At 42.4% G+C, this 24,118-nt stretch overlaps 2 protein-coding genes across 6 annotated transcripts; one reads left to right on the top strand and one right to left on the bottom strand.

Moving 5' to 3' along the window:
* Positions 1 to 1,078: 1,078 nt before the first annotated feature.
* map3k19 (mitogen-activated protein kinase kinase kinase 19) lies at positions 1,079 to 10,156 on the top strand. 3 transcript variants are annotated; one of them, XM_084084546.1, is made up of 11 exons: positions 1,079 to 1,344; positions 1,855 to 1,942; positions 3,005 to 3,127; positions 3,518 to 3,648; positions 3,938 to 3,972; positions 4,119 to 6,371; positions 7,029 to 7,130; positions 7,612 to 7,850; positions 8,552 to 8,804; positions 9,244 to 9,452; positions 9,814 to 10,156. In XM_084084546.1, the coding sequence occupies exons 2-11, from the start codon at positions 1,887 to 1,889 to the stop codon at positions 9,920 to 9,922; spliced, it is 3,510 nt and encodes a 1,169-aa protein (XP_083940672.1). In that variant the 5' UTR covers positions 1,079 to 1,344; positions 1,855 to 1,886; the 3' UTR covers positions 9,923 to 10,156. The 3 variants fall into 3 exon arrangements, with proteins under 3 accessions (XP_083940672.1, XP_083940673.1, XP_083940674.1); XM_084084547.1 differs by having other exon boundaries at positions 3,521 to 3,648; XM_084084548.1 differs by lacking the exons at positions 1,079 to 1,344; positions 1,855 to 1,942; positions 3,005 to 3,127; positions 3,518 to 3,648 and adding an exon at positions 3,794 to 3,829.
* A 1,175-nt stretch (positions 10,157 to 11,331) lies between these two features.
* On the bottom strand, positions 11,332 to 23,535 carry ccnt2a (cyclin T2a). 3 transcript variants are annotated; one of them, XM_084085275.1, is made up of 10 exons: positions 23,336 to 23,533; positions 21,579 to 21,660; positions 21,330 to 21,458; positions 20,948 to 21,008; positions 20,149 to 20,211; positions 19,346 to 19,391; positions 16,108 to 16,271; positions 14,567 to 14,637; positions 12,895 to 14,136; positions 11,332 to 12,714 (listed from the first exon to the last, which is right to left on the bottom strand). In XM_084085275.1, exons 1-10 carry the CDS (start codon positions 23,491 to 23,493, stop codon positions 12,649 to 12,651), a joined length of 2,082 nt encoding a protein of 693 aa, XP_083941401.1. In that variant the 5' UTR covers positions 23,494 to 23,533; the 3' UTR covers positions 11,332 to 12,648. The 3 variants fall into 3 exon arrangements, 2 of the variants coding, with proteins under 2 accessions (XP_083941401.1, XP_083941400.1); XM_084085274.1 differs by having other exon boundaries at positions 12,858 to 14,136; XR_014602792.1 differs by lacking the exons at positions 11,332 to 12,714; positions 12,895 to 14,136; positions 14,567 to 14,637 and having other exon boundaries at positions 16,132 to 16,271; positions 18,958 to 19,391; positions 23,336 to 23,535.
* Positions 23,536 to 24,118: the final 583 nt, after the last annotated feature.

Below are 24,118 nucleotides of genomic sequence, written 5' to 3' on the forward strand. Positions count from 1 at the left end.
TTAACCATTTTCTCCCAAATCCGGTGACCGGACCGAATGAATCAGCACTCTGCAGATGGGAAAGGGACTAAATGATAAATGGTGCATTTAAATAAAGCGCCTTTATCCAAGGCGCTTTACATTCACCCAGTCACATACTGATGGCGGAGGAAACCATGCAAGGCACCATACTGCTCATCTGGAGCAATTAGGGGTTAAGTGTCTTTTACTCAAGGACACTTTGACATTATCCCAGGGGGAGCCGGGGATCAAACCGGGACCCTTTCCGATTTCCCAAGCGGCCGCTCTACCTCCTCCTGAGCAGTGATGTAAAGTAACTAAGTATATTTACTCAAGTACTGTACTTATGTGCAATTTTTACTTTACTGGAGTATTTAAAATTTTCAATACTTTTACTTCTACTCCACTACAGCTCAGAAGCAAATATTATACTTATACTCCACTACAATTATTTGGAAACTCGAGTTACTAGTTACTTTGAGGATTTTGATTATTATTACAAAACATACCTTAATCATTTCAGCGCTATATACATTTCGGCCATTTGAAAATAGCCGATCTACGAGCTCACAATGCGTCGCATCTATTTTCAAATGATTCTTATACATTTATACATTTGAAAAGTTGTGAAATGGGACATTCTGCATAATCAGTACTTATTGCTTTTGGAACTTTAAGTACATTTTTATACCAACACTTTTACTCAAGTAATTTTTTCATTCCAGCCATTAACTTGTAACAGAGTATTTCTACATTGCAGTATTGATACTTTTACTTAAGGAAGACATGTGAGTACTTTTTCCACCACTGCTCCTGAGCCACTGCTGCCCTAAGAGAGGGTGAGGAGAAAGTGGGAGGTGACAGAGGGAGGGGAAAGCAAAGGGTGGCAGGCTGGGGGAGGGCCGTCTCACACACACACACACACACACACACACACACACACACACACACACACACACACACACACACACACACACACACACACACACACACACACACACACACACACACACACACACACACACACACACAATGCAACCTCTCAGCTGAGAAACCTGCCCGCCTGACTTGTGTCACAAACAGGACAAGAGTACTAGCTGAGAAGCAAGAGAGAGAGAGAGAGAGATGGGAGTTAAAAGTGTTTAGAAGAAGGGTCACATTCCTAACCTCAGCATAGAACAAAGCGGGAAGTGCTGTTTGAGGATAAAAGAAGCAGAAAGATACAAACACATGCAGGAGTACAGAGAGAGAGAGCTCTACTAGGTGAGCCCTCCATCTGTCACCCTGTCATTTAAGCTGGGTCCCTATGAAGGTAGAAGACTGGACAAACAGGCTCAGGAACAGGTAATGTCCATTGTTTTCATTGTAATAATATAACAGCATATGCACCGTGGCCCTAGTTTGACACTTGGCTTGCACTGTATTCTAATTCATAGGACATCATTTATTTGATGTAGAGCTCCTGTGTAATACTTGTGTGGGTATACAGTCACTGTGTGTCAGTGGTGGAAAGTAACTAAATACATTTACTCAAGATCTGTACTTAAGTACGGTTTTGAGGTATTTTGACTTTACTTAAGTTTGTATGTCCATTTTTCAATACTTTATACTTCTTCTCCACTACATCTGAGAGGCAAATATTGTACTTTACTCCACTAGCCTATATATTTGACAACTTTAGTTACTAGATCTAGATTATTATTACAAAACCGTATTTTATATGTCGGCTATTCGAAAATAGCCGATCTACAAGCTCAGTGTGTGTGTGTGTGTGTGTGTGTGTGTGTGTGTGTGTGTGTGTGTGTGTGTGTGTGTGTGTGTGTGTGTGTGTGTGTGTGTGTGTGTGTGTGACAGATAAGGGAATCCCCTTCGGTTTCCAAAACGCCATGGAAACGCTGAGAGACATCAGGCAAGCCTACCAGGATGTGGGGAAGGGGAGCAGGTGGGTAGCAGCCAACACACAGACACACACACGCACGCACGCACGCACACACACACACACACACACACACACACACACACACACACACACACACACACACACACACACACACACACACACACACACACACACACACACACACACACACACTGCCCAATTCTTGGACTTCCACGTGTGGTCTTTCAGAAGGTATATAAGGCTAATTGTAATTGGAAAAAACAACAGTAACCACAATACACTGAGGATGTTGACGCTGCAGGCTCATGAGCACACGTCAACAATCACCATCTGTTCATACGTATACATAACAGCCACATACACACAGGCGTGTGGATGGTGACGACACCCAAACACCAAGGCAGTCGACACACTGTCCCTCACTTACCCAAACAAACCAGCACACTATTCAACTTGACTCATTTTACAACTCTGTGTGTGTGTCACACACACTGTATGCACAGTACACACACACACACACACACACACACACACACACACACACACACACACACACACACACACACACACACACACACACGCCCCAAACTAGTCAGCACCTCCCTCTCACTCTTACAACAGTAGAATTGTGTCCTATCCTGTTACACTGACAGTCCAGTTTGCTCCTGTGCCTCAAGGACAACCTGTTCCACCCAAAACACTGGAGCTGCTCTGTGAAACAGCCTATTGTCTGTGTTTTGTGGTGGTGCTCTCATCACGGAATCAAGTCTCCCAGCAGTCTCTCCTTTCATAGAATAGACCCGTAGAAAGTCAGAACTGGCCCTTACGTTCAGAACTGCGTACTATTCTACTTATTATTATTCATTATGCTATTGTTACTGAGCCTCCATTACTTTTCTCTGTCGAGTGTTGACATCAGGGGTTGGATTTGCTGGGGGGGTATAAACTCTTCTTCAAGCTCTTCTGGTCCATGTCTACAATTCAACAGTTTGCACATAAGAAATGTTCCTTTTCCTCTTTTCTCCTTTTCCATCCTATGTCTCTGCTCTTGTGTCACATCAGTAGAGGTTTATGTCCCATGTCTCTGTTCTTGTGTCACAACAGTAGAGGTTTATGTCTGCCCAGCCTGAATGACAGAGGCAGACCCTGGGGTCATCTGGATTTGGCATCCACTTACTGCTTGCAGGGTACCAAGAGCCCCTGCCTGCCTGAACCCCCCAGACACAGGTAGGCCTACTATGTGCTATACAGCTTTAGATACGGATGCACAAGTCCTATTTTAACACGTGTGGTTTACTATTATTCCATTTACAAAAGAAATGATACTGTTGTTCTGTACGTGACGACCTGTAAATTCAAGATTTTGATTGGCATTGTTCATTGTGGTGTGCTCTGCCATCACTTCCGTTAGAACGATTTTTAAAACACTTCATTTATAGGTATAGTTATTGGTGTGAATTACCAAAGTTTAGTGTAATAATAGATAGTAGTGGATGGACGGGGGCAAACAAATGGTTAAATATAAGAAAACATTTATAGAGTTGTAAAAATTCCTACAATCCTGAAAAAAGGACAGAAAATGAATACCGCTAATCTCAAATTCTCCTTGCTACCAAGAAGGAAGAACCAGGCTGTTGGATCCCCTCGGTCCTCAGGCCTCCTGTCTGTGCCTCAGTCCTGCCAGTTCAGTCAGTCAGCCCCCACTGTCATGGAGCCATTGCTCCAGAGCAGGGCACACACCCAGATCCGTGAGTACACATAGCTGTATAGATTATAGATCAGTGCATTTCATTATTGTTGCAACATTTATTTAATTATATTTTTCGTCGTTTTTTTTGTTGTTGCCTAGAACAGACCAAAGAACGTTTCAATTACAGTATAAAAAGGAAATAAAATTACTTGGACTTTTAAAACTTCATCCAACAGTTTGTGAGTCATGTATTGGGCCGCAGATTATTTTAGGAATCAGGAAAACTTTCAATGCTTTGAATGAAACACTACTATGCCTGTTAGTATATTTATCATATCTATTTGCAGGACTTGGGTCTGACACAAAAAGCAATGGAAGAAAGGTGAGTCATGAGCTGAACAGCAACACTGTTAAATTCATAACACTTTAGTTTTTGTTATGTTCATTTAAATGGATTTGACCTCGCCTGGCAAAATCCATGTATGACTAGTTCCTATACATAATGTCATTTTTCTCTAATTTGCTCAGGGGTCCTTGCCCGCCTTGTGCCCCAGTATCCCTCCCCGAACCCCCAAGCTCTTGGCTCCATTGGATGGTAGGCCTAGGAATGGAGGAGGCCTACCTGCATTCAAGCACTATGCTCCCCTGAAGCCCATAAGTCAGACCTCTGTGAGTTCCATGGCCCGTCTAAGGTGCCGGAGGCTATCCTGGGGCAGTCCACGTAGTGGCCCTCCCACCACTAGGGGCGGCAGTGAGGAGAGTGGCTCCAGCAGCAGCCAGAGTTCAATTGATCTTGAAGATGAGGATGAGGATGAGGAAGAGGAGAAGGACCTCCATGAACAAACTTCAGTAGACACCTGCCCAAAGACAATCAAAGACAGATTGCACTTCGACGTGGAGTTGTCCGTGCGTTTGAAAGCTGTGAGTTACAGTGAGCCTAGAGAGGCCCACGGAGTTAGGAAGGGAAATATGGGACCCCATGTTAAGGTTATTAATCATGCAGCACTGACTCACAACCCTGTAGACAGTCATAATGAGGAAACTATCACGCATACAAATTATGGACAACCTATAAAATCACACTGTGAAAACAAAGACAATGTGAAACATATTGAAGAAAACAAACATATTAATTCACACTCTAAGGAAGAAAAGAACAATAGGGCGCGTGCTAAAGAAGTTATGGATGAGATTTGTCACATCACTGTGTTTGACCTGAATCATGACCAGGATAATGCCATCATTTGCTCTGATGGGGATTACCGAAATTATGAACAGGTTGTGGCACAGTCAGAGGTTTGTGTTGAGAATGTAAAGGTGAACAGTAGCACCTCTGCTGTGGAGAAGAATCGACATTTGCCTCCGACTGTAAATCTCACACTATCAGATGGTGTGATGATGAAACCTACTAAACCATCGAGGAACAGAGAGAGGAGATATAGCAAGAACCACGAACTGCCAAATCATTTTCAGACCAACGAGTCTTTCAATGTACTGGCAAACAAAAAACGCAGCATCCCAAATCGGACACCCAAGATCAAAGGCAATCTGAGGACCTCTACCACCACACAAGTCAGGAAAACCACTGATCTGATTATTAACGGTGAGGCCACAGCCTCTAAAGTCAAATCCAAGCTGAATGCTGTTAAGGATGCACAGCAGAGCACCAACAGAGCATCTCCACGAAAGAAAGTAATTGAACTACACCATCAAAATAGCAAAAGACCAACACCCGACAAGATGTTGAGCAGCAACAATAATACTCAAAAACCAGAGAGGGAGCTGAAAAGTGCCAGGCAGCCCAAGAGAACTGTCATAGCAGGGACAGCCAGGTCTAAATCCGCTGTGGATTATGTCACCTACAAAGACATGTTTCAGGAAATACAAAGCAGGGATGAGGGACCAGCCATCTATGAGATGTTTGCAGGTCCAGTCTACGACAACCTAAGAGTCTCCAGCTCCTGTGAGAAGCGTAAGGACAGGCACGTGCAGTCTGCTCCGTCTCTGAAGACACGGCAGAATCACAGAATCAAACACAAACCTTTGAGGAAACAGCCAGAGAGCAATAAGCTGAGGCGAAGTCCAGTGGAGAAGGCAGGGATTTCAACCAAGGGCAAACTTAAACCAGTTACTTCCAGGGCAAAGCCTTGCCTCACAGCTCCACCAAGGAAGGAGACAGACAAAATGGAGGACGTCACTAGGCTGGATTGGCACACAGATGCCGAGCTCGACCTCAGTGAGGACGATGTAGAGATTTATCCTAACAGCTCCCAGGTCCAGAGTGAAGATCCCATGTTATCTGTTATAGAAGAGGTACCGTCCACATATGGATCTGAGATGCTGAAGCCAAGTGACAACCTAATAACTAGTCCAATGCCAAAGACAGGACACACATCTCACGTTGTATCTCATGACAATTATAGTCATCACATGCAAGGAATGTTGAAGAATTCCCTAGACAACCACCACAGGAAAAGTGAGACAGAAAATCCGGACCATCCAGTTCCTGAGCCCATACCGTCTCAAAGCCCAGTGCAAAGGAAGATTAACACCTGGACCTCAGGCAGCGATGGTCGAACCATGTCACCAGTTTACCAGAGATTTCTGGATGAGGCCGGGGAGGGCCCGCTTACAGATGACCTGCTTAGATGTCTTGCAGAGGAGCTGATTTCACTGGATGAGAGGGACGTGTCTATAGTCCCATGTCCTGAGGATTATGAATCAAACGGAAAGCAACGCAGCCAAGAAGATCATGCAATAGGAAGTGAGATATTGCCGGAGGTAAATTTTGTATAATTATTATACTTGATTGATCCCTGTGGGGAAATGTATCCTCTGCATTCATTTAACCCATTCTAACTTATCAGTGCCTGGGGACAGAATTTATCTCAAAGGCACTGGCATGAGTATGAAATTGTTGTGAGACCCATGTGAACTCAGTGAGAATATGCAAACTCCATACATAAAGGTCCCAGTTGGGTTTGAACCAACCCAGGGCATTCTAGTTGTGGGGCAGCAGTGCTACCACAAGTGCACAAAATGTATTAAATAATGCTATTTATATTTATATTTATATATATATATATATATATATATATATATATATATATATATATATATATATATATATATATATATATATATATAGAGAGAGAGAGAGAGAGAGAGAGAGAGAGAGAGAGAGAGAGAGAGAGAGAGAGAGAGAGAGAGAGAGAGAGAGAGAGAGTTCTTTTTTTCATCTATCTTTGTTTTTTACAACCTGACTTCAATGGGCTACCTCCACTGAGAGGGAGTTAGAGTGATTTGTTTTCCCACATATGAATCCACTAAAGAGTTTCAATCCTTCTCAGTTGAGCATAATCTGTTTGGAGCCTGCTTGTAAACAGTGTTATGCAGAGCACCTTTGTAATCCTCTCCTATGTCTATTGTGTTTGGCAGGACATTACAACACATGGTGGAGTGCTGCTCAGTGGCTTGGTTGTGGACGACACCATCACCTGGACAAAGGGGGAAGTGCTTGGCAGAGGAGCTTATGGGACGGTTAGTTACTACCATTAGTACACAAATGTCAATAGACAGAATAAAGAGATTAACTGAATCCCATGCACAACAGAGCCTAGAGAAATATTGTCCATCATGCATCAAAGCTCTAAATATCTTACTACAATACTGGGTTTTAATCAAAAATGCTGTGTCAAAGTATTTTGACCAGCAGAGGACAGCACATGCAGGTGCTAAAAACACCCAGGTAAATGTGTCATGAACCCTGAATGATGTTTCCTACGTTTTTGATTAATCGAATTATCGAGAAGCGCTCTTTTTTGCATATATTAATGGATCAATGCAAAAAAATTCAAATTCTAAATTGATTAGTCTAATTCACAACTTTTCGATATTCATTCTTTTTTGGAAACTTTTCTGCTATAATTATTTTTACAATTGTATTATAATCAATTAAAACATGTATTATTCATTATCTAAGCTTGTTTAACTGTCGCACGGTGAACTCTCTTCTCATCAGGTATACTGTGGCCTCACAAGTCAGGGCCAGCTGATAGCTGTGAAGCAGGTGTGCCTGGATGCCTCTGACCCCGAGGCTGCAGATAGGGAGTACAGTCGTCTTCAAGAGGAAGTGGAGTTGCTGAAGAACCTCTGTCATGCCAATATCGTGGGTTTCCTGGGGACCTTGCTCCGTCAACAAGTGGTCTCTATCTTCATGGAGTACGTCCCCGGAGGATCCATCGCTAGCATCCTCCACAGGTTAGGCTGGCTATTGTTGTAATTGAATATCATTTCAATGTACTTCTTGGGGACAAATCAGTAATTGTGCTGTAATTTAAGTACAGTCTATTTTTTTACGTATTATATTCGACTACTTTTAGAAAGGCAACAATTACAGAGTAGGCTAGTTGTGCTGTTATACACAGCCAGGAGGATATTCCATTTAAGTTTATATAAAGAAAAGATCGTCACCACTTTGGAGAGTTCAATCCCTGGACAGGGATCGGATGATAGAGGGATCCATTGGCTCTTTGACTGTGACCATGTAACTACCTCTTAAGCCTAGTTCAGACCAAGAAATGGTTTTAAGCCCCATTTATACCTCAGAATATTTTGTACTTTTACTGGAGTAGTTGTCAACACAAGTAATCCACTTCCACTTCAGAACCATGTACTTTAAGTCAAGTAGGATATTCTAGTACTCTTTCAACCCTGCCCTGATGGTACCCATGTTTTTCCAAAAGTGAACATTTGCCCACTTTCACTATTAAGAACATGAACCTGTGTACTGTAAATAAAGATTTTTCTTTTACCAAATGTCAAATTCAACATATTTCCAAGCTCTCAAACTGTCACTATTTTTAAGCGGCATCTAATCATAAAATATAGAGCATTAGAACAACCACCACAGATGGAAATGAATTAGGACTTAATGAACACAAACATCCTTTGCACTTCAGATTCGGTCCTCTGCCAGAGCGCGTCTTGTCCCTTTACACCAGTCAGATCCTGGAAGGGGTGGCCTACCTCCACCTGAACAGGGTGATCCACCGTGACTTGAAGGGGAACAACATCATGCTTATGCCCACCGGCGTCGTCAAGCTCATCGACTTTGGCTGCGCCCGCCGCCTCAGCTGTGTCAATCACACTTCCAGCAACAGTGGAGATCTTCTCAAGTCTGTCCATGGCACACCTTATTGGATGGCACCAGAGGTAGATATGGGTCCTCAAAGCACTTTGACATCACTAGCTTGACTTGTAAAGGAGGAAACTTTGAAAATAAATACTAGCCTCCTAGAAAAGGTGCTCATCGGAGCACAGGTCATACTATTATACTATTGTGCATACTAAGTTTTACACAGATCGGTGCACTTATAGGTAATAACGCGAATCGGCCTGTTATAGCCCCAACATATATAGCGGCAGAGGTTCTGCTCTGGTATCCAGGGAGTGTGCGCACAGTCTGTGCACAGTTTCGCTGCCATCATGCCAACGGTGCCAGAACTGTTCACAGATGGAACCTAGCTCACATGTCACAACTAGATTGATTACTTTCGCTAAATCTTTGTCTACATTGACATGCCCATAATAGGGACACTAGAGCTGTGGTTAAAATACTTTTGTTAATGTTAACCTCCCTACTACTTCCTAGGTGATCAACGAGACGGGCCATGGCAGGAAGTCAGACATCTGGAGTGTTGGTTGCACTGTATTTGAGATGGCAACAGGAAAACCACCACTGGCACACATGGACAAGATGGCTGCCTTATTCTACATTGGGGCTCAAAGAGGGTCAATGCCCTCCCTGCCGGATGGGTTCTCTGTCAACGCTAGACACTTTGTTCAAGTCTGCCTCACAAGGTGAGATGCCTGAAAATAGTTCGGCTATTTTCACAATATTTATCTGTGGAACTGAGTCAAACTAAATGTAAAGCCTACAATTCCAAGTGCTTGTCAGGGTGGGGGTCCCCAGTTCAAATATGTTTATTTCAGGGGGTCGTGGCTTGAAAGGTTTGTGAATCCTTGCTCTAATACTTGGCACGGTTGAGAAAGAGAAGGCAATGATGGTAATCCATTGTAGCAGCTAGTTTGTTAATAATATATTAAATTAAATAATTAATTGCCAAACTAAGACTATGTTGGGAGAACAGTTGAATTTTAAACTTCAATTTTGAACGTGAAGTGACCCGATGAATTTCCATATTTTTGTTCCCCTCTACAGCGACCAGAAACTACGACCATCTGCCAATCAACTGCTGATGCATCCATTCATCCCAGAAGACCCACATACAAAGCATCACTGTTCCCACCCACATGGAAAGTGTGGTTAGGGGGATGTTTCAATGTCAAGAGACATTTAGTCATATCACTCCAAATAGATTAACCATAGCACTACACTTTTCAAGGAGCTTAGAACAACTATTTTGGTATTAACTCTTTTACATATTCTTTTTACAATCATGCAAACAAAGAGAGCACTTTTATCTATTGATCACAAAACACTGACGTGAATACTTCCAGCTGAACATGAGTTTATGTTTCATCAATTTGTGCCAATCATATGAATGCCTATTAGGATGTTTTATATTTAAATTATTTAATTCGTTATGTGTAATATATTAAAACTAGTTTGCTTTGAAATCATCCTAATTTCTGCTTGTGTCTTTACCTATAAGCGGTGGAATAGTTGGTCACATTTTAAACCAAGGTGGTCAGCAGATGCTACTAATTGTTCACCAAATGAGAATCAGGTAATTATCCGATGACTGAGAATAAGCAAAAGCCCAGCTGTGGCCTTATAACACATCAATATCCAGCTTTTTGTTTTTCAAAATGTCTGAGCAAAACAGACCTATGCAGAATTGGTGATCTTGATGTGTTCAGATATTGGGGTTTCTGTTAGATCCCGATGGAACAGCTCCATACAGTACAAGTGTTCAGTAGGTACAATATAATCGGTGGTAAATAAATGCCATATATTTGTCCTTTGTAAATCAAGCATGGAATTTCAGTAACCAATTTCTCATAAGCACCACATCCAGGTACCATGCATCTACAGTATATTTTACCCTAGCTGTTAATGTTAGAATATAACTGAAGTAACGTTAACAGTAGCCGTTTACTTTTAGTTCAAGGATCTGACCCCATTACATTTGATTAGATGTTGTCTCAGCAAGGGACCCCCATCTGATATTAGAGTTGCCATTTCTACTGTAGGTAGGTGGGGAGATAACAGGTGTAAAAAGTTGTGGTAATTCTTATATGCTCAATTCTATCATTGTGAAAACTTGCAGTACACAAATATAACAAAATATATTAAATCGAAATACTGCACACTTTGCTGGGGACCCCCTCAAGGACCCTTGGAGTTCCCCAGACACCACTTTGGGAAGCACTGAAAAACGACTAGAATGTTTACGCAGTGATTTGTTGGTGTATATAAAAAAACTAAAAGCTATTCCCGATTATTCAATTAACCACAAAATGTACAGAATAGTCGCCAAGATGATAATCGATAGCTGCATAACTACTGTTAATTGCATTCCCACACCAAGATAAGATTGTACTGAAAGTGTGAAATAAAAACATTAAAAGCTTCATTTACGCAAAAGTGCAAACGTCTATAGAAATCTATAATTATGTAGAGTAAAATATTTTTCCAGTTGGTTTCAAAACATTCAATTAAATTTTACTAAAAATAATGACATCATGAATTTCTCAAACATACTGTAACTGAAAATGCAGGAAAATTATATAGGCTTTATGTGAAACAGTGAGGGAATGTAGGAAATGAGCAAAAAAAAAACTCAAAACACTGGTATGCTGCTTTAAGGTGTTCTTGGAGGTTCCAAACAATAATTATCAGTACAAACGGCATTGCTCTGACAATGCGACATTGATGAGTCCATTTTTGATGTGCCTGGATTCCTGGGAGGGCAAGGCTCTCTACATGACAGGAGGATAATATCCAATGACGGGGGAAAACACGATTATATGGCGCCTCCTTGAGGGTGTCAAAATCAACTTCAGGGCCTAAGAAGCACACCACTGGAATGCTGCAGCCAGTCACCTGATGATGGCTGGTGCCTACATCAACACGTTACAATTGTCTTTTAAGTCTTTCTTTATAGGTATATAGACATCTTGTTATACGTACAAGCAGCTCCAAACCTGAGTATTCATGTTACAGCTTTTTTTTTTTTAAACATACAAAAACGTATGTACATTTATCTCCACTTTCTGTAAACAGTGAGTCAGCGCTCTGCTTTTTTTAAATCCCTTTGATGATTGAAAACATGCACATCATACATACAGTATTGAAGTATAAAAAAAAAAAGAATGCAGAGAGGGAGAAAGAAAATCACTAAGAAGAGATTAAACTTCAACTAAAAAGAAAAGATCTGCTCCCATTGACTGTACAGGGAGAGCCAGCAAACAGAACAGTTGACAGTTTGCCTCCATTACAACGCTGGATACTGGCTTCCTTGGTATAGCCGGAGAAGCACTACTCAATTAAATTACTATTTAAAAAGGGTGGAAAAAAGAAATTGCACCATTCCATGTCTTTTCGGTATTGATCATACTTAACTTTTGTTTTCTCGCATTAAGATGTGAAATTATAAGGGATGGACCCCCCAAAAAATACAAAAATACAAGCTCACGCTCACCCACACACAAGTTTCTAGACCCATTTGTAGACTATGGAGAACGAAGCAGCAATTTGACATACAAATAGAAGACAGGATTGAGAATCACTGCCAAGAGATCTGACGATCAGGAAGCATTATATTTACTTTTTTTTATCTGTTCTCTCCCAGAAACGGAGAAGTCCAACAATACTTTTAACGTCATTTTTTTAATCTTGCTAAATAACTTTTTTCATCTCAGACTTTCAATAAAATGGGATTATCATGATTATTATTATTATACTTTTCTGAGTTTTTTTCCAGGTAACTTTAACAGGGAAGTGCTTTTGTCCAGAGTCTTGACTGCGTGTTTGTTGACGTAGCGGAGGTCACATGATCATTGAGCGGTGAGACTCAGTGTCTCTGGTCTGTCACTTCGTGTGTCGACTCACTGGGAGGAGGAGGAGGAAGGTACTGCTGAGAGGATCGCAGCCCACCTGGGGTGTGACAGGAGGGGAGAAAGAAGAGATAAGGCGGAGGGAGGTGGTTAGCCATAGAGCTGAGAGACCGATGTGACACACTGCAGTACAGGAGAGAAGCAGGGAGGAAGAAAGCAGGAAAAAAGAAGAATGTGAAGTACCTGCAGAGCCAGCGCCACCCTTGGAGCTTTTGCTTACTTTGGAGAGTGATGAGGCAGAAAGGTGGTGGTTGTGGCTCGCCTCATTGTATGGCCTCTTGCGGGATGAGGAAGTGTTAGACCCGGGTGGAGCAAAGGCTGTTGGCCCTTCCATACCAGCCAGGCCCAGGGGACTGCGGAGCAGCCCCCCTCCACCGCCGAGTATCTCTGGGCCCCCTCGCCCGTTTCCGCTGTGCACGTGGGGGTGGGAGTGAGTGTGCTTGTGGTGCCGATGTATGCCGTGCTCCGATCCCCGGTGTAGTTTGTCCTTGCTCACCAGTGGGCTGGAATGTTTACCTTTACTACTGCTGCTGCTGTTGTTGTTAGCCGCAGCACCTTCGTCGGACGAGCTGTGGCGCTCGGATGATGAAACCTTGATCTTCATCTTTAGATCCTCCTTGCCTGGCTGTCCGCTTCTGTCCAACTGGGAGCCACTGCCGCCTAGTGCGGGGGCAGGGAGGCGGACCTTCAGTGACCCTGCCCCCTTGTCTCGTTTATCACCATGGTGACGCCTGTCTTGCCCCAAAGATGGGACCTTCATTTTCAGAGGGCTGCCAGTGCTGCCGCCCCCATAAGCATGCTGAGATGTCAGGTTTGGCTGCGAATGTTTTCTATGATCTACTTGGCCAATGGAGGAGGATGCATAGGGATCACACTCAGTCGGATGCTGCTCTTGCTTAATGCGTTTCTGTCCACCGGCAGCTAGCTCTGTACCGTGTTTCTCTCTATACTTGTCCAGGGACAGCTTCTGAGCACTGGCAGTTACTGGTGGAGGAGGCGGAGGGGGCGGAGGGTAGGAAGGCTGAGGTGGCTGTTGTTGGTGCTTGGTCCCTCCACCCCCACCAACTCCTTTGTGTTCGTGTTTAACAGGGTTGAAGTCTACGTTTTTGCCAGTCCTGTACGGTAGGTGCATAAGTGCAGAAGACGAAGAGGTCGAAGTTTGTAAGGACAGTGCTGGCCCTTGATGAGGGAGGTCAAGGGGTTCCTGCTTCAAAGTGGTGGAGCCATACCCTTCTTGGTGGCTTTGGGGCCAGTCACTGGGGAGGCCGTACGATGACATCGAGTCCAGAGAGTGGCCGGCCATGGGGAAGGAGGAGCCTGCTTTGGAGAAGGTTGGGTTGGATGATGAAACTCCTGTGAGAGAGGAGTCACCCAAGGAATGGTCGAGCATTGAAGGACAGGTGAAGGAGTTCTCTGCAGATTGGCTGCTTTCTGTCTTGGGCTTCTTGGCAGCTTGCGTTGCCTAGATGGTTGAAAAGGAGAGGGAGATGTTTTATGTTTTATTTTGAGACCGACTGTTGAGGTTTCCACCCCAATTTAGTTGACTCTCTCTCTGCGTCACGTCACACACTTTCACACACGTCTTTCATAAAGAATACAGACAGTTGGTCTCTTCTTTGGAGAGAAATCAAAGTTAAACTATGTAAAAATGTGTGTATAAATATATATATAAATAAGGAGGTTTTCCCAATTACCAAGAAGCAATTACCAAGAAGCATCAATGCAAAACCTAGTGCATTGAAATGATAAGTTGTGTATATATACATATACACACACACACACACACACACACACACACACACACACACACACACACACACACACACACACACACACACACGGTCTTGTATACTCGCTCACCTATGCATTAAAATGTAAGAGAATTAGCATACCCTCCAGTTTCGTATCCTTTTTAATCTGCTGGGCGTCTTCTCCAGAATCTGCAGGAATTCATGAGTCAGCTCTACAGGTGTGAGACACACGAGAACAGCTTTACTACTCATGTTACACTGGTAATGTCATTCAATTATACCGTAAAAAAATGCTTTTTTTTACAAAGTTATACAATATCACATTTGACTAAAATACTGTAAGGGCAGGTACACACGACAGTCATCTGATCGTTAAGCATTTCACACTACAGTCTCTATCTCCCTCTCTAATAATAATGCCCCCTCGAGCACGCTCGCTCACTCTCATTCTGTTTTATAATAATGTATAACTTAATACAGGACTGGACGGTAACTATGCAGGGGATCTGTTTGTTGTGGTCAGGTGACAGGTCCAGCGACCCTCCATATCGTACAGTGTGTACCTACCCGGCTAAGTGCATGCAAAGTCGTTGTATGTGAGAGTATCGTTAAGAGGTCTGTCTACAGTAGATATGCACGGATTGGCGCTGACATCACCCGCCTCCAAGAGTAAACATAAATCATCATTTCATACGGAGTTGACCTACAGTAATGCGAGACGCCCAAATTAAATTGAAATGTCAATTTTTTCTGCAGTAATCTATAGCCCTCCCCACTGCAGGCATGAAGCTCTCCCACATCATTACGTAGCCCCTTTCGGGACCCTGTTTACCTTTTTTGTATTTGGGAAGGCGGTGACTGACAAGCTGCGCGTCCTACGTTACTGCCTCTGATTGGCGAGCTCCTACATGCTTGCATGACTATCACAACGCGGGGAGGCGGGACATGGGCAGTGGAGCAGAGTGTGAGAGAGGAGCTTAGGTTTTACTAAATCATTAAAAATGTTAAACGGCATCGCCGATCCGTGCGGATCAATGCAGCTTTCTGGCGCGCTACTATTGCTCTTGTGGGTACCTTTGAGAAATCTCTGCAACTTCTAAACGACGAGCTATTAGCCCGAGACCAGACAGTGGTACCCGCGACAGAGAGTGGTTTGAGCGACAAGGGACCCTGGATACCGCCTTCCCAAATACAAAAAAAAGGTAAACAGGGTCCAGAAAGGGGCTAATCAATACGGAGAATAGAAGTTTATTCAGGCTTCACGGTTAGTGCTGAGGTTAGGGTTACGATTTAGTTTTAGGGTTAGGCATTAGCGTTAAGATTAGAGTTAGGGTTAGTTTGCGAACGCAGTGGACACATCCCTGACTGATCGTGTCTGCATGGATGGACATTTAAATAAATGTTACACTGTCAGTCCGTAGTTATACAGTTATACAGGTGGATATCAAAGTCTTCACATTGCTGTGCTGTTCACACTACTCCTATTTAAAGTACATAAAAGAGGCCTTTTATAAACTGCTCAATGATAAGCATAATCTAGTTTTAAACATTAACATTTTTGTTATGATTGACTGCAAATTTCAAGAATAGCTCCCCCCCCCATTATAATATACTGAGACAGTGTGCAGTATATTATAATGGAAAATCCGATTTAAAAAATATAATATATTTATTAATCTCACCATCCAGCAGCTCCAGGGTGACAGAGTTGTCCACATACTCCCACCAGTGTTTCCCATCAGTAGAGACGGGGATCTCCCAGTTGGACCACTTACATGCCAGGTGGATACACACACAGGCTATGACCGTGGGCTTATACTGCAGGCAGAAGGTAGTGAGGTGTAGACTGTGGTCAGGAAGGGTGGGTCGCACATGGGGAGAAAAAGGGAGAGAAAACAGCACAGGGAGCAAACAACGTTAATCTACAGTCAGCTTACACAGAAAGAACACACAAAGCAAACACGCTAGAAGGCTACAACAGCTACTCTGATTAGTTTTTGACTTGATTTAAGACGTTTGTGGTTGGTGAAACTAGAAGCAAAGTCAGATCCTTCCCTGTAAGTGACACACTGAACCATGAGGTAAACCCATATGACAGCTGCATCATTTGAAAAATAAAGGGAGTGGACTTAAAACTCTCTACAGTGGGATGGGGTTCCTTTAAGTTCTCTGTATTATAGGCAACACACATATGCAACATAAGACAAACATGAGTACACATCATCCTATCATTTGATTTAGGCTTATGTGTGCTACCACTGTGAAAGAGCAAAGGGGCATGCAAAAATAGATCAGGGTTAGAGTCACATTACAAATAACATTAACATAAGAGACAAAACGGCTACCATCCAAGAGTTTACCGCAGACATACAGTAGTACCCATATACAACTACTACAACGACACTTTCAACACTTCTTTTCAAGGTGGACACAAATTCACCTTGAGCCAGCCTGACAAATGAAATTACGAGCTAGCACGTTTTTTTTGTTGTAGTCAGAAAGTCAATTAAACATAACTTTCCGTCATCCAGGCATCTTCATCCATAATTAGATACTTATATTTCTACATGATGCCATAGATTTTCAGGGCAAATCTGGTCCATGATAGGACTACAAGCTCAGCAGCATGCTGCAAGATGTATACACAAAATACATTTTACAAATAAAGCTTTAAAAATACATCTGGTAATAGCTGGATGGTAACCTTGAAATAACTTTGATAATATGTACAATGTCTGGAGTCTGATATCCGACAGTCACAGCTAACATTTACAGGTGTTTGGCTGCTCTTGACTTTAAACCTGATTCAAATACACTTTTATCTTAGAAAATAGTTTCTCTTACTTAATCGTCTCTGGCGCCTGAATTCCCCCCGTGGGATCAATAAAAAGTATCTATCTTTAACTCAAAACAAATTGAAGTATTCATTTAGTATTTTTTTTTAAATGTTTTATCCCACGATTTTGTAACCCTTTTTTCACCCTGTGCCAATTTTCTACGTGATCCTGGGCGCTGCACTCCCCCCACAGCCTAGGGAGCCCAGGTCCGAGCTCATGTCTCCTTCAATGCATGAGAGCCAACTGACCTTCTAGTCACGGACGTAGCACGTGGAAGGAACACGTTATTCCAACCAGTTCCCTTCCCCTCCATCAAGCGCCCCGGCTGTCATGGGGGAGGCGGTATAGCGACGAGGATTACTACATGTTTTTTCTGAGGGTATTAACTACCCTAGGAGACACGGGGAGAACACGCAAACCCCACCCAGGGTATGGGTGCTGATGACGCGGAGGAGAAGACACGTCCCCAGCGCCCACAGAGTCCCCGGCGGGAATCGAACTCAAGACCTTCTAGCTGTGAGGCGACAGCGCTACTGACTGCGCCACCGTGCCCCTATTCAGAGTATTTCTAAGCCAAGTGAAATACATACCGTGGCCCCCTATGTCACCTATGCATGGATTAAAGCTAGTTTAAATCTCACGACTGAAAATGTCCTAATGTGCGATTTGTGAAACCGTGTGAAAGGACACACACTAGCGCCAATTCCTAAACAAAGAATACAATATGTACAATTAGGATGCTTTAGTAATATTGTTCCTGCTGTTCTACATACTGCCAACCATGTGAAGAAATCACAGATTGAGGCTTTAACCTTTGCTTTTATATGAAATATCTGAGACGATTAAGATATGATGGAAGATGCTTCTGAACATATTGCTAGTTTGACCACTTCAAATGCTCTAATCTGAAAATAACCGAAAATAGCCTTTCTACAAGCTCTCAATGCGTCGCAGACGCATTGAGAGCTTGTAGATCGGCTATTTTTGCTGCGCAACATGCTTACATAAAAGACGTGCTGGCTTCCATGGAATCGAAATGACTGAAATCAGTCTTGGCGACTGAGAACTTTAATCCATGCACCTATGTCATGAACTAAATTATGCCTTGAAATATGCAAGCTGGGCACAAATCCCATAATACTGCTCAGTCAGGGTCCAGACATTGTACCTTACGTCAACAGATTTTCAAATTTGAGACAAAATGTTATCTATTAAAACATTATCAAAAACAATCTCTTTCTAGACACGGCTACTTTAAAACAAACCCTTTAAGGACCCAGTCTAACTTATAGAAAGCTCTGTCAATGTTAATTTTTCCCTAGTAAAATAAATGCTAATAGCCACCAATGCATCTTGAAATAGGACAAATATAAGCAAGCACTAATAAAATGATGTGGTCAATAATATAATATGAAATAAATATTGATTAACAGATGATTTGGGAATTTAAGTTAGTCTCAACCACAGGTCCTTAATGGGTCACTGTAAAAAAAAATATATAAAAAGCTCTAGAGTCTGCGTTGTCAACTTATGAATGGACTAAATAAATGCACGAATGAGTTTCTGAAAGGTCTGTATGTTAAAACAGTCAAATACTGAGAAAAAATGTAAAATGTTGAGCGATTTACTGTATTTAGCACAAATATGAAAAAAAAAGAAAAAGGAAAAAAACAAAAACAAAGTTGTGGTACTTACCGGAAGGACCTCTACGAAATGTTTACATCTGTGTAATCTTTAGCTGCTATTCAGGCTACCAAAGTGTCTTTTCTTTTAGACATATGCACTTTCGCAACCGAGCAAACGTGTGGGTTTCAAGCGCACCACTACACTTCACATCTTGCATTCAACCCATCTGTGCCAACACTTGGGTCCCTTGTACAATACACCGCACTGCAACCGAGGCCGGTAACGCTACAAGCCGCCCTGTCCCACCCTCCTGGGACAGGAGCTCGGGGGAGAGGAGGCAAGCGTCCCAATAGCCATCGGTGCAAGTAGGGCCCGTTGGACACTGAAAGGGTACCCTGCATTACAGGAAGCTATGGTGTGCAGTCACAGTGCAACAAAGGAGGTTCAGGATAACAACCTGTTGGTAGCCATGAAATAGGAAGTCTGTGCCAGATCCTTGCTTGCTGTGAGGGAACAGAGATAAGACAGACACACAGAGAAAGAAAGAAAAATAACCATTACTATTTTGGCCTGTTATTGAGGTTTAAACTTAAAGGAGCTGAATTGTTGCCTTTTGATCATTTTTCTACAGTGATTGAACCAAGACCAAGACTGAAAATAACCTAATCATACTTGAGTGAGTTTATAGTGCATCAAGGACACTTGGAAATCTGGGACAACTGCACAGACTAAGCCTCCTAATATGACGCCAAAACAATGTGATTGTCCATGGTTATGGGAATTTGTTTACTTTAATCAAGGACTAAATATAATACAGTACAAAACGATCTTCTACTTGAGCTCACTAACAACTTCATGAGCAGACACAAATACAACAGTTAAATGTAATAATGTAAGTGTATCAATAGGGACCACTAAATATCACACAATTATACCTCTGTAGTCATGTTACAACTTAGATAATACATCTAAAAATTCTTGGAAAACAAGACAAAACATTTAATTAAAAAAGACCCTTTTACCCATAGTCTATTCTCAATGTAAATTCAGCCTTGGCCATGGCTCAATCTGTGCCGGGGAACAACGCTTCAATGAAAAGCTGCTAACGGGACAATGGACTCGAAAGGTCATCAACAGAACAGGTGAGTGGTTATGTAAACATTACATTGGCAGGTTTTTTCACCCCCCCCTCCCCACCCGTATCTAAAGGTGGGACAGACAAGAGCAGAGGGCACAAAGAACAAAGAAGGAATCCTCTACCTCGCACTAGCTGGGAACATTTCACCACATCAGTGTGTGGGTGATCAATAGTAATTTCAAAGCCTGGAACAAAATACATGACAGGTGAGTTCAACACAGACACAGTTGGGAGGTGACATGTCATTCTATGAACAAGTAAATGAACACAACTCTGAATTTTACGCCACCATGTACAGATTCTAATGAGAAATCTTGTTTTCTACACTCAGCGTAAAAAATAAAGAAGAAAAAAGCCATGGTGAAACTTAATCGATAATTACATTAAGTAACACAGTCTAAGTGGGGTGTTTCCATGCTTAAAATAAGCTCTATTTTCATACAGTTGGTTGCAACTGACAAAAGAATATGCTGTCATAGTGACTACAGCTTAGAACAGAAGTTTCCTCTGGAAATTCCACTTAAGCAATTTGAATTAGCATGTTGTTTAGATTTAATTGTCAGTGCTGAGAGGAAATGACATGTCACCTTTACATGATTCACTCAAGATATGTGCTAAGACAAGTAACCCAAATAACAATTCATGATATAACCTTTGACGATGAAAAGGCTGCAATGGATAAATCAACAGGTCAGTCATAACACAATCGATATAGCCAAAACACAGTAAAATCCTAGCGTTCATTTAACTCTGGGAGAGTACAAATGGGACCAAATGGACCCTATCCATTTGGTTCCATTCGTACACTCTCAAGAGTTAGATTAACACTGAGGATATTACAGTGAAGTAATGATTATCAGAAACAAAGCACTACCTTGCTCTCTCTTTCTCAAGCCATCCACTCCAGTCACCGTTACTTACCGAGGGTCTGCAGCACTATGGTTTCAAGTATCACCAGCTCTTGAGCTTGCTGGAGGTATGCCTGAAGTTTGATAGACAGTCATTACATAACAATTGTAATGAGTCTATTGATCAAACCCCCTAACATCTGATTTGAAACTGGCAAAACTCCAAACAGAGAGGCTCTATTATTCTTAAGTGCGAGCGGTGGTGGTAGGCGCAGGTGTTTGGTACACACCAAAAACAGGCCTAGAACAGGCCAGGTATGTCCTTTAGACAAAGCAAGGGAATTCTACAAGGCCAATTAGACATAGGCAAAGCATGACCACTGAGAGAACCAGAGAGACAGACAGGGAAGGAAGAAAAAAACAAAACTACAATACCCAGATCTACCTGAACTTACATTACTTTTAGTGTCTAGCGGCTGTTCCTGGGGGTTTAGGCAAGCATGTGCAACTTTAATCACATGCTCAAGTTTCCGAGGTTGCTCTTCCACTTTTGCAGCCAGGAATAAGGTAGTTGGAGAAATTATCTGTAACAAAACAAACATAGGCACTTAGACATAGCCACATCCGACCTGGTTCCGGTTCCAAGCCACAATGTGTAAACTGCATACAAAAACAACAACAATACTGTATCGAAGAATACTTACATTTCTGTGGAATTTGGTGAAAGAGTGGTGCATATAAAATCTATGCATGTAAACAATAGCCGTATTTATTGTTAATTGAGAGCTGAAGGGGCAGTAAAGGAAAAGGCATTTGGAAAAATAATTCAGAAAACGCTAGTTAACATCAGTGGTTCTCAAAGTACCGTTCGGGGACCCCCAGGCAGAGCTCTTTGAAGGCAGAGCTGCCAACTCTCACCCACCTCTCGCTCCAGGAGTCTGCGGTGCGTGGTTGACAAATAAAAACCTGGTTGGCCAAAAGCTGTTTTTTGAAAAATCTAGCTGAAGAGGGTGAATCAGACTTGAAATGCAGGGACAGAGAGGAGAGAGTTCCATTACTGAGGTGAGTGATTAAAGGGATTTGACAATTTAGAATAATAATTTGAGATGCAGTCTGTCTTTTAGCCATCAGACTTTTATGGAAATCAATGTCAATATGACCAATAAATAGGAGTCACCATCTCTACGGTTACACTGACTGCTACTGTCACTATACCCTTATTATGACTGTGAATACACTCCATTCATTCCCACATACTGTACAGTAGCCTATACACATTATACTCCATGTGATACCTAAGTGATACATTCTAGTTTAATTTGCGTGTGGTGGTGACTCCATGGGTCTAATAATAATAATAATAATGATGGCTGCACACGCCACCAAAACTCTCTCCAAGGTTTTCTGGAAAGTTGGCAGACCTGTTTGAAGGGTTTCCAGGGGGAAAAGGAGTTATTGTTACTATAATTTGACTGGTTAGATCAGTGGTTCTCAACCTTTTCAGGCCGTGACCCCCAAAAATAATCATAATAATTTGGACTGGGGACCCACCCCCCCCACCCTGACAGGCACATGGAATTGTTGAGTCATTACATTTCGTTTGACCCAGATAAAATTGTGAAAATAGCCAATCTACAAGCAAGCTTGTAGATCTGCTAAGTTTTTGCCTCTTTCTATTTTTTGACAATTTGGCTGTTTACCAGTTTTTATAGTCTAGTTTGTTGATTATTTTTGATGCAGTAATGGTCTTTTTCTTTTTTATATTAAAAAGGTCTTTAAAAAAAGTCCTTAAATTGTCACTTCACTGTCATCTGGGGACCCCCCAAAAAAATCATGTGGGGACCTCCCTGGCGGTCCCGACCCACAAGTTGAGAACCACAGGGGTACATGTTAGCTCACTGTCTCCACTGTTATCTCTCCACATACAGTATGAATGCACCCCCCCCCCCACCCCGCAGGGAAGTCCCCTGACATGAAAATGTTTGAGACCCACTGATTTACAAGCAGCTTGTGTAAACATTATCATGACAGGCGAGCAGAATTTAACTAGCAAGAACAAGCAACCTCACTGAAGCCTGATGTATTTATTTCAGACTTCGTCCTGTACGGTGGTGGTGCCGTAGCAGATGTACAAGCTCACGACGCGTCACGGATGCGACGCATAGTGAGCTTGTACATCTGCCATTTATTTCGGTTACAAGATAGCGAGTAGCGATGGCTGCTGCCCAAAGGCGTATTTAGTTGACAGTTGATAAACAGTAGGCGTTAACATTACCAACTAGCAAATACATTAGGTAAAAAAAAATGGCAAAGACAAATAGAAAAACAAGCATAATTGTAGGTTTTTTTTTCTTTAATTATCGCGACACCGTTGACGTTAGCTAACGGCCCGTAGTGTGACCCGCCTGTGGGCGCCATCATGTCGAACTGCTAGCTTCTCCAGTTTGTTTACAAAGGATACACGTTGAGTCTCTGGCCCATGTCCTGGACGAGGTTCGCCGCCTGTTGCCGGTAGGAAAGCTCCCGGTCAGGTTCGACTCCGGAGAACCGAGATGGCGTGTTTTCCAGCTGCTCCCGGGTGAAATACCACTTCGTCGAGGAACCCCGGCACGCCGCCATTGCTGTCCAAGCATTCACTCAGGAGGCAGGAGCTCAGGAGGAGCAGCGACACGGCGGATGTGATGTCACTGCGTCGCACAGGAAGGAAGGAACGTGCACACTTCTTCGATGGTGCGTTGGGGTGGAAAATTGCTGATCCGGTCTAAAGGGCGGGCTTTAGACCGGATCTGACTGGTTTAAAGCCAGGCTGGTTAAGTTGTGTACAATATTAGAATGATAATACTATTTATTATGACATTACATTACATTACATTACATTACATTACATTACATTGTATTGTATTGTATTGTATTGTATTATAATAATACAACAATTATGAACACATAAATATATCTAATATTTCTCCCTTGAAGTGAAGTATTAACATTTATGTATTGCTTGGGATGTAAGTTTGAGTATAATCTCCAATGTCTACAGAAATGCATGTGTTCTTTCGATTTTCTATGTCACAGGCTTATGGCATTCAGATTCAGACAAAATTGCCCTGTGACATCATCCATTTAAGGACTGGAATCACTGGCTTAATATTCTAATAGATTACCATTGCTGCCTGAGGAAGAGATATTCTTGAAACACGTTGCTGAGTAGTATGTAAGGCATTGTTCTATTTTGCGTATAAAAGTC

This window comes from Gymnoscopelus microlampas (genome assembly GCF_963454915.1).
Source record: "Gymnoscopelus microlampas genome assembly, chromosome: 17".
NCBI lineage: Eukaryota > Metazoa > Chordata > Actinopteri > Myctophiformes > Myctophidae > Gymnoscopelus > Gymnoscopelus microlampas.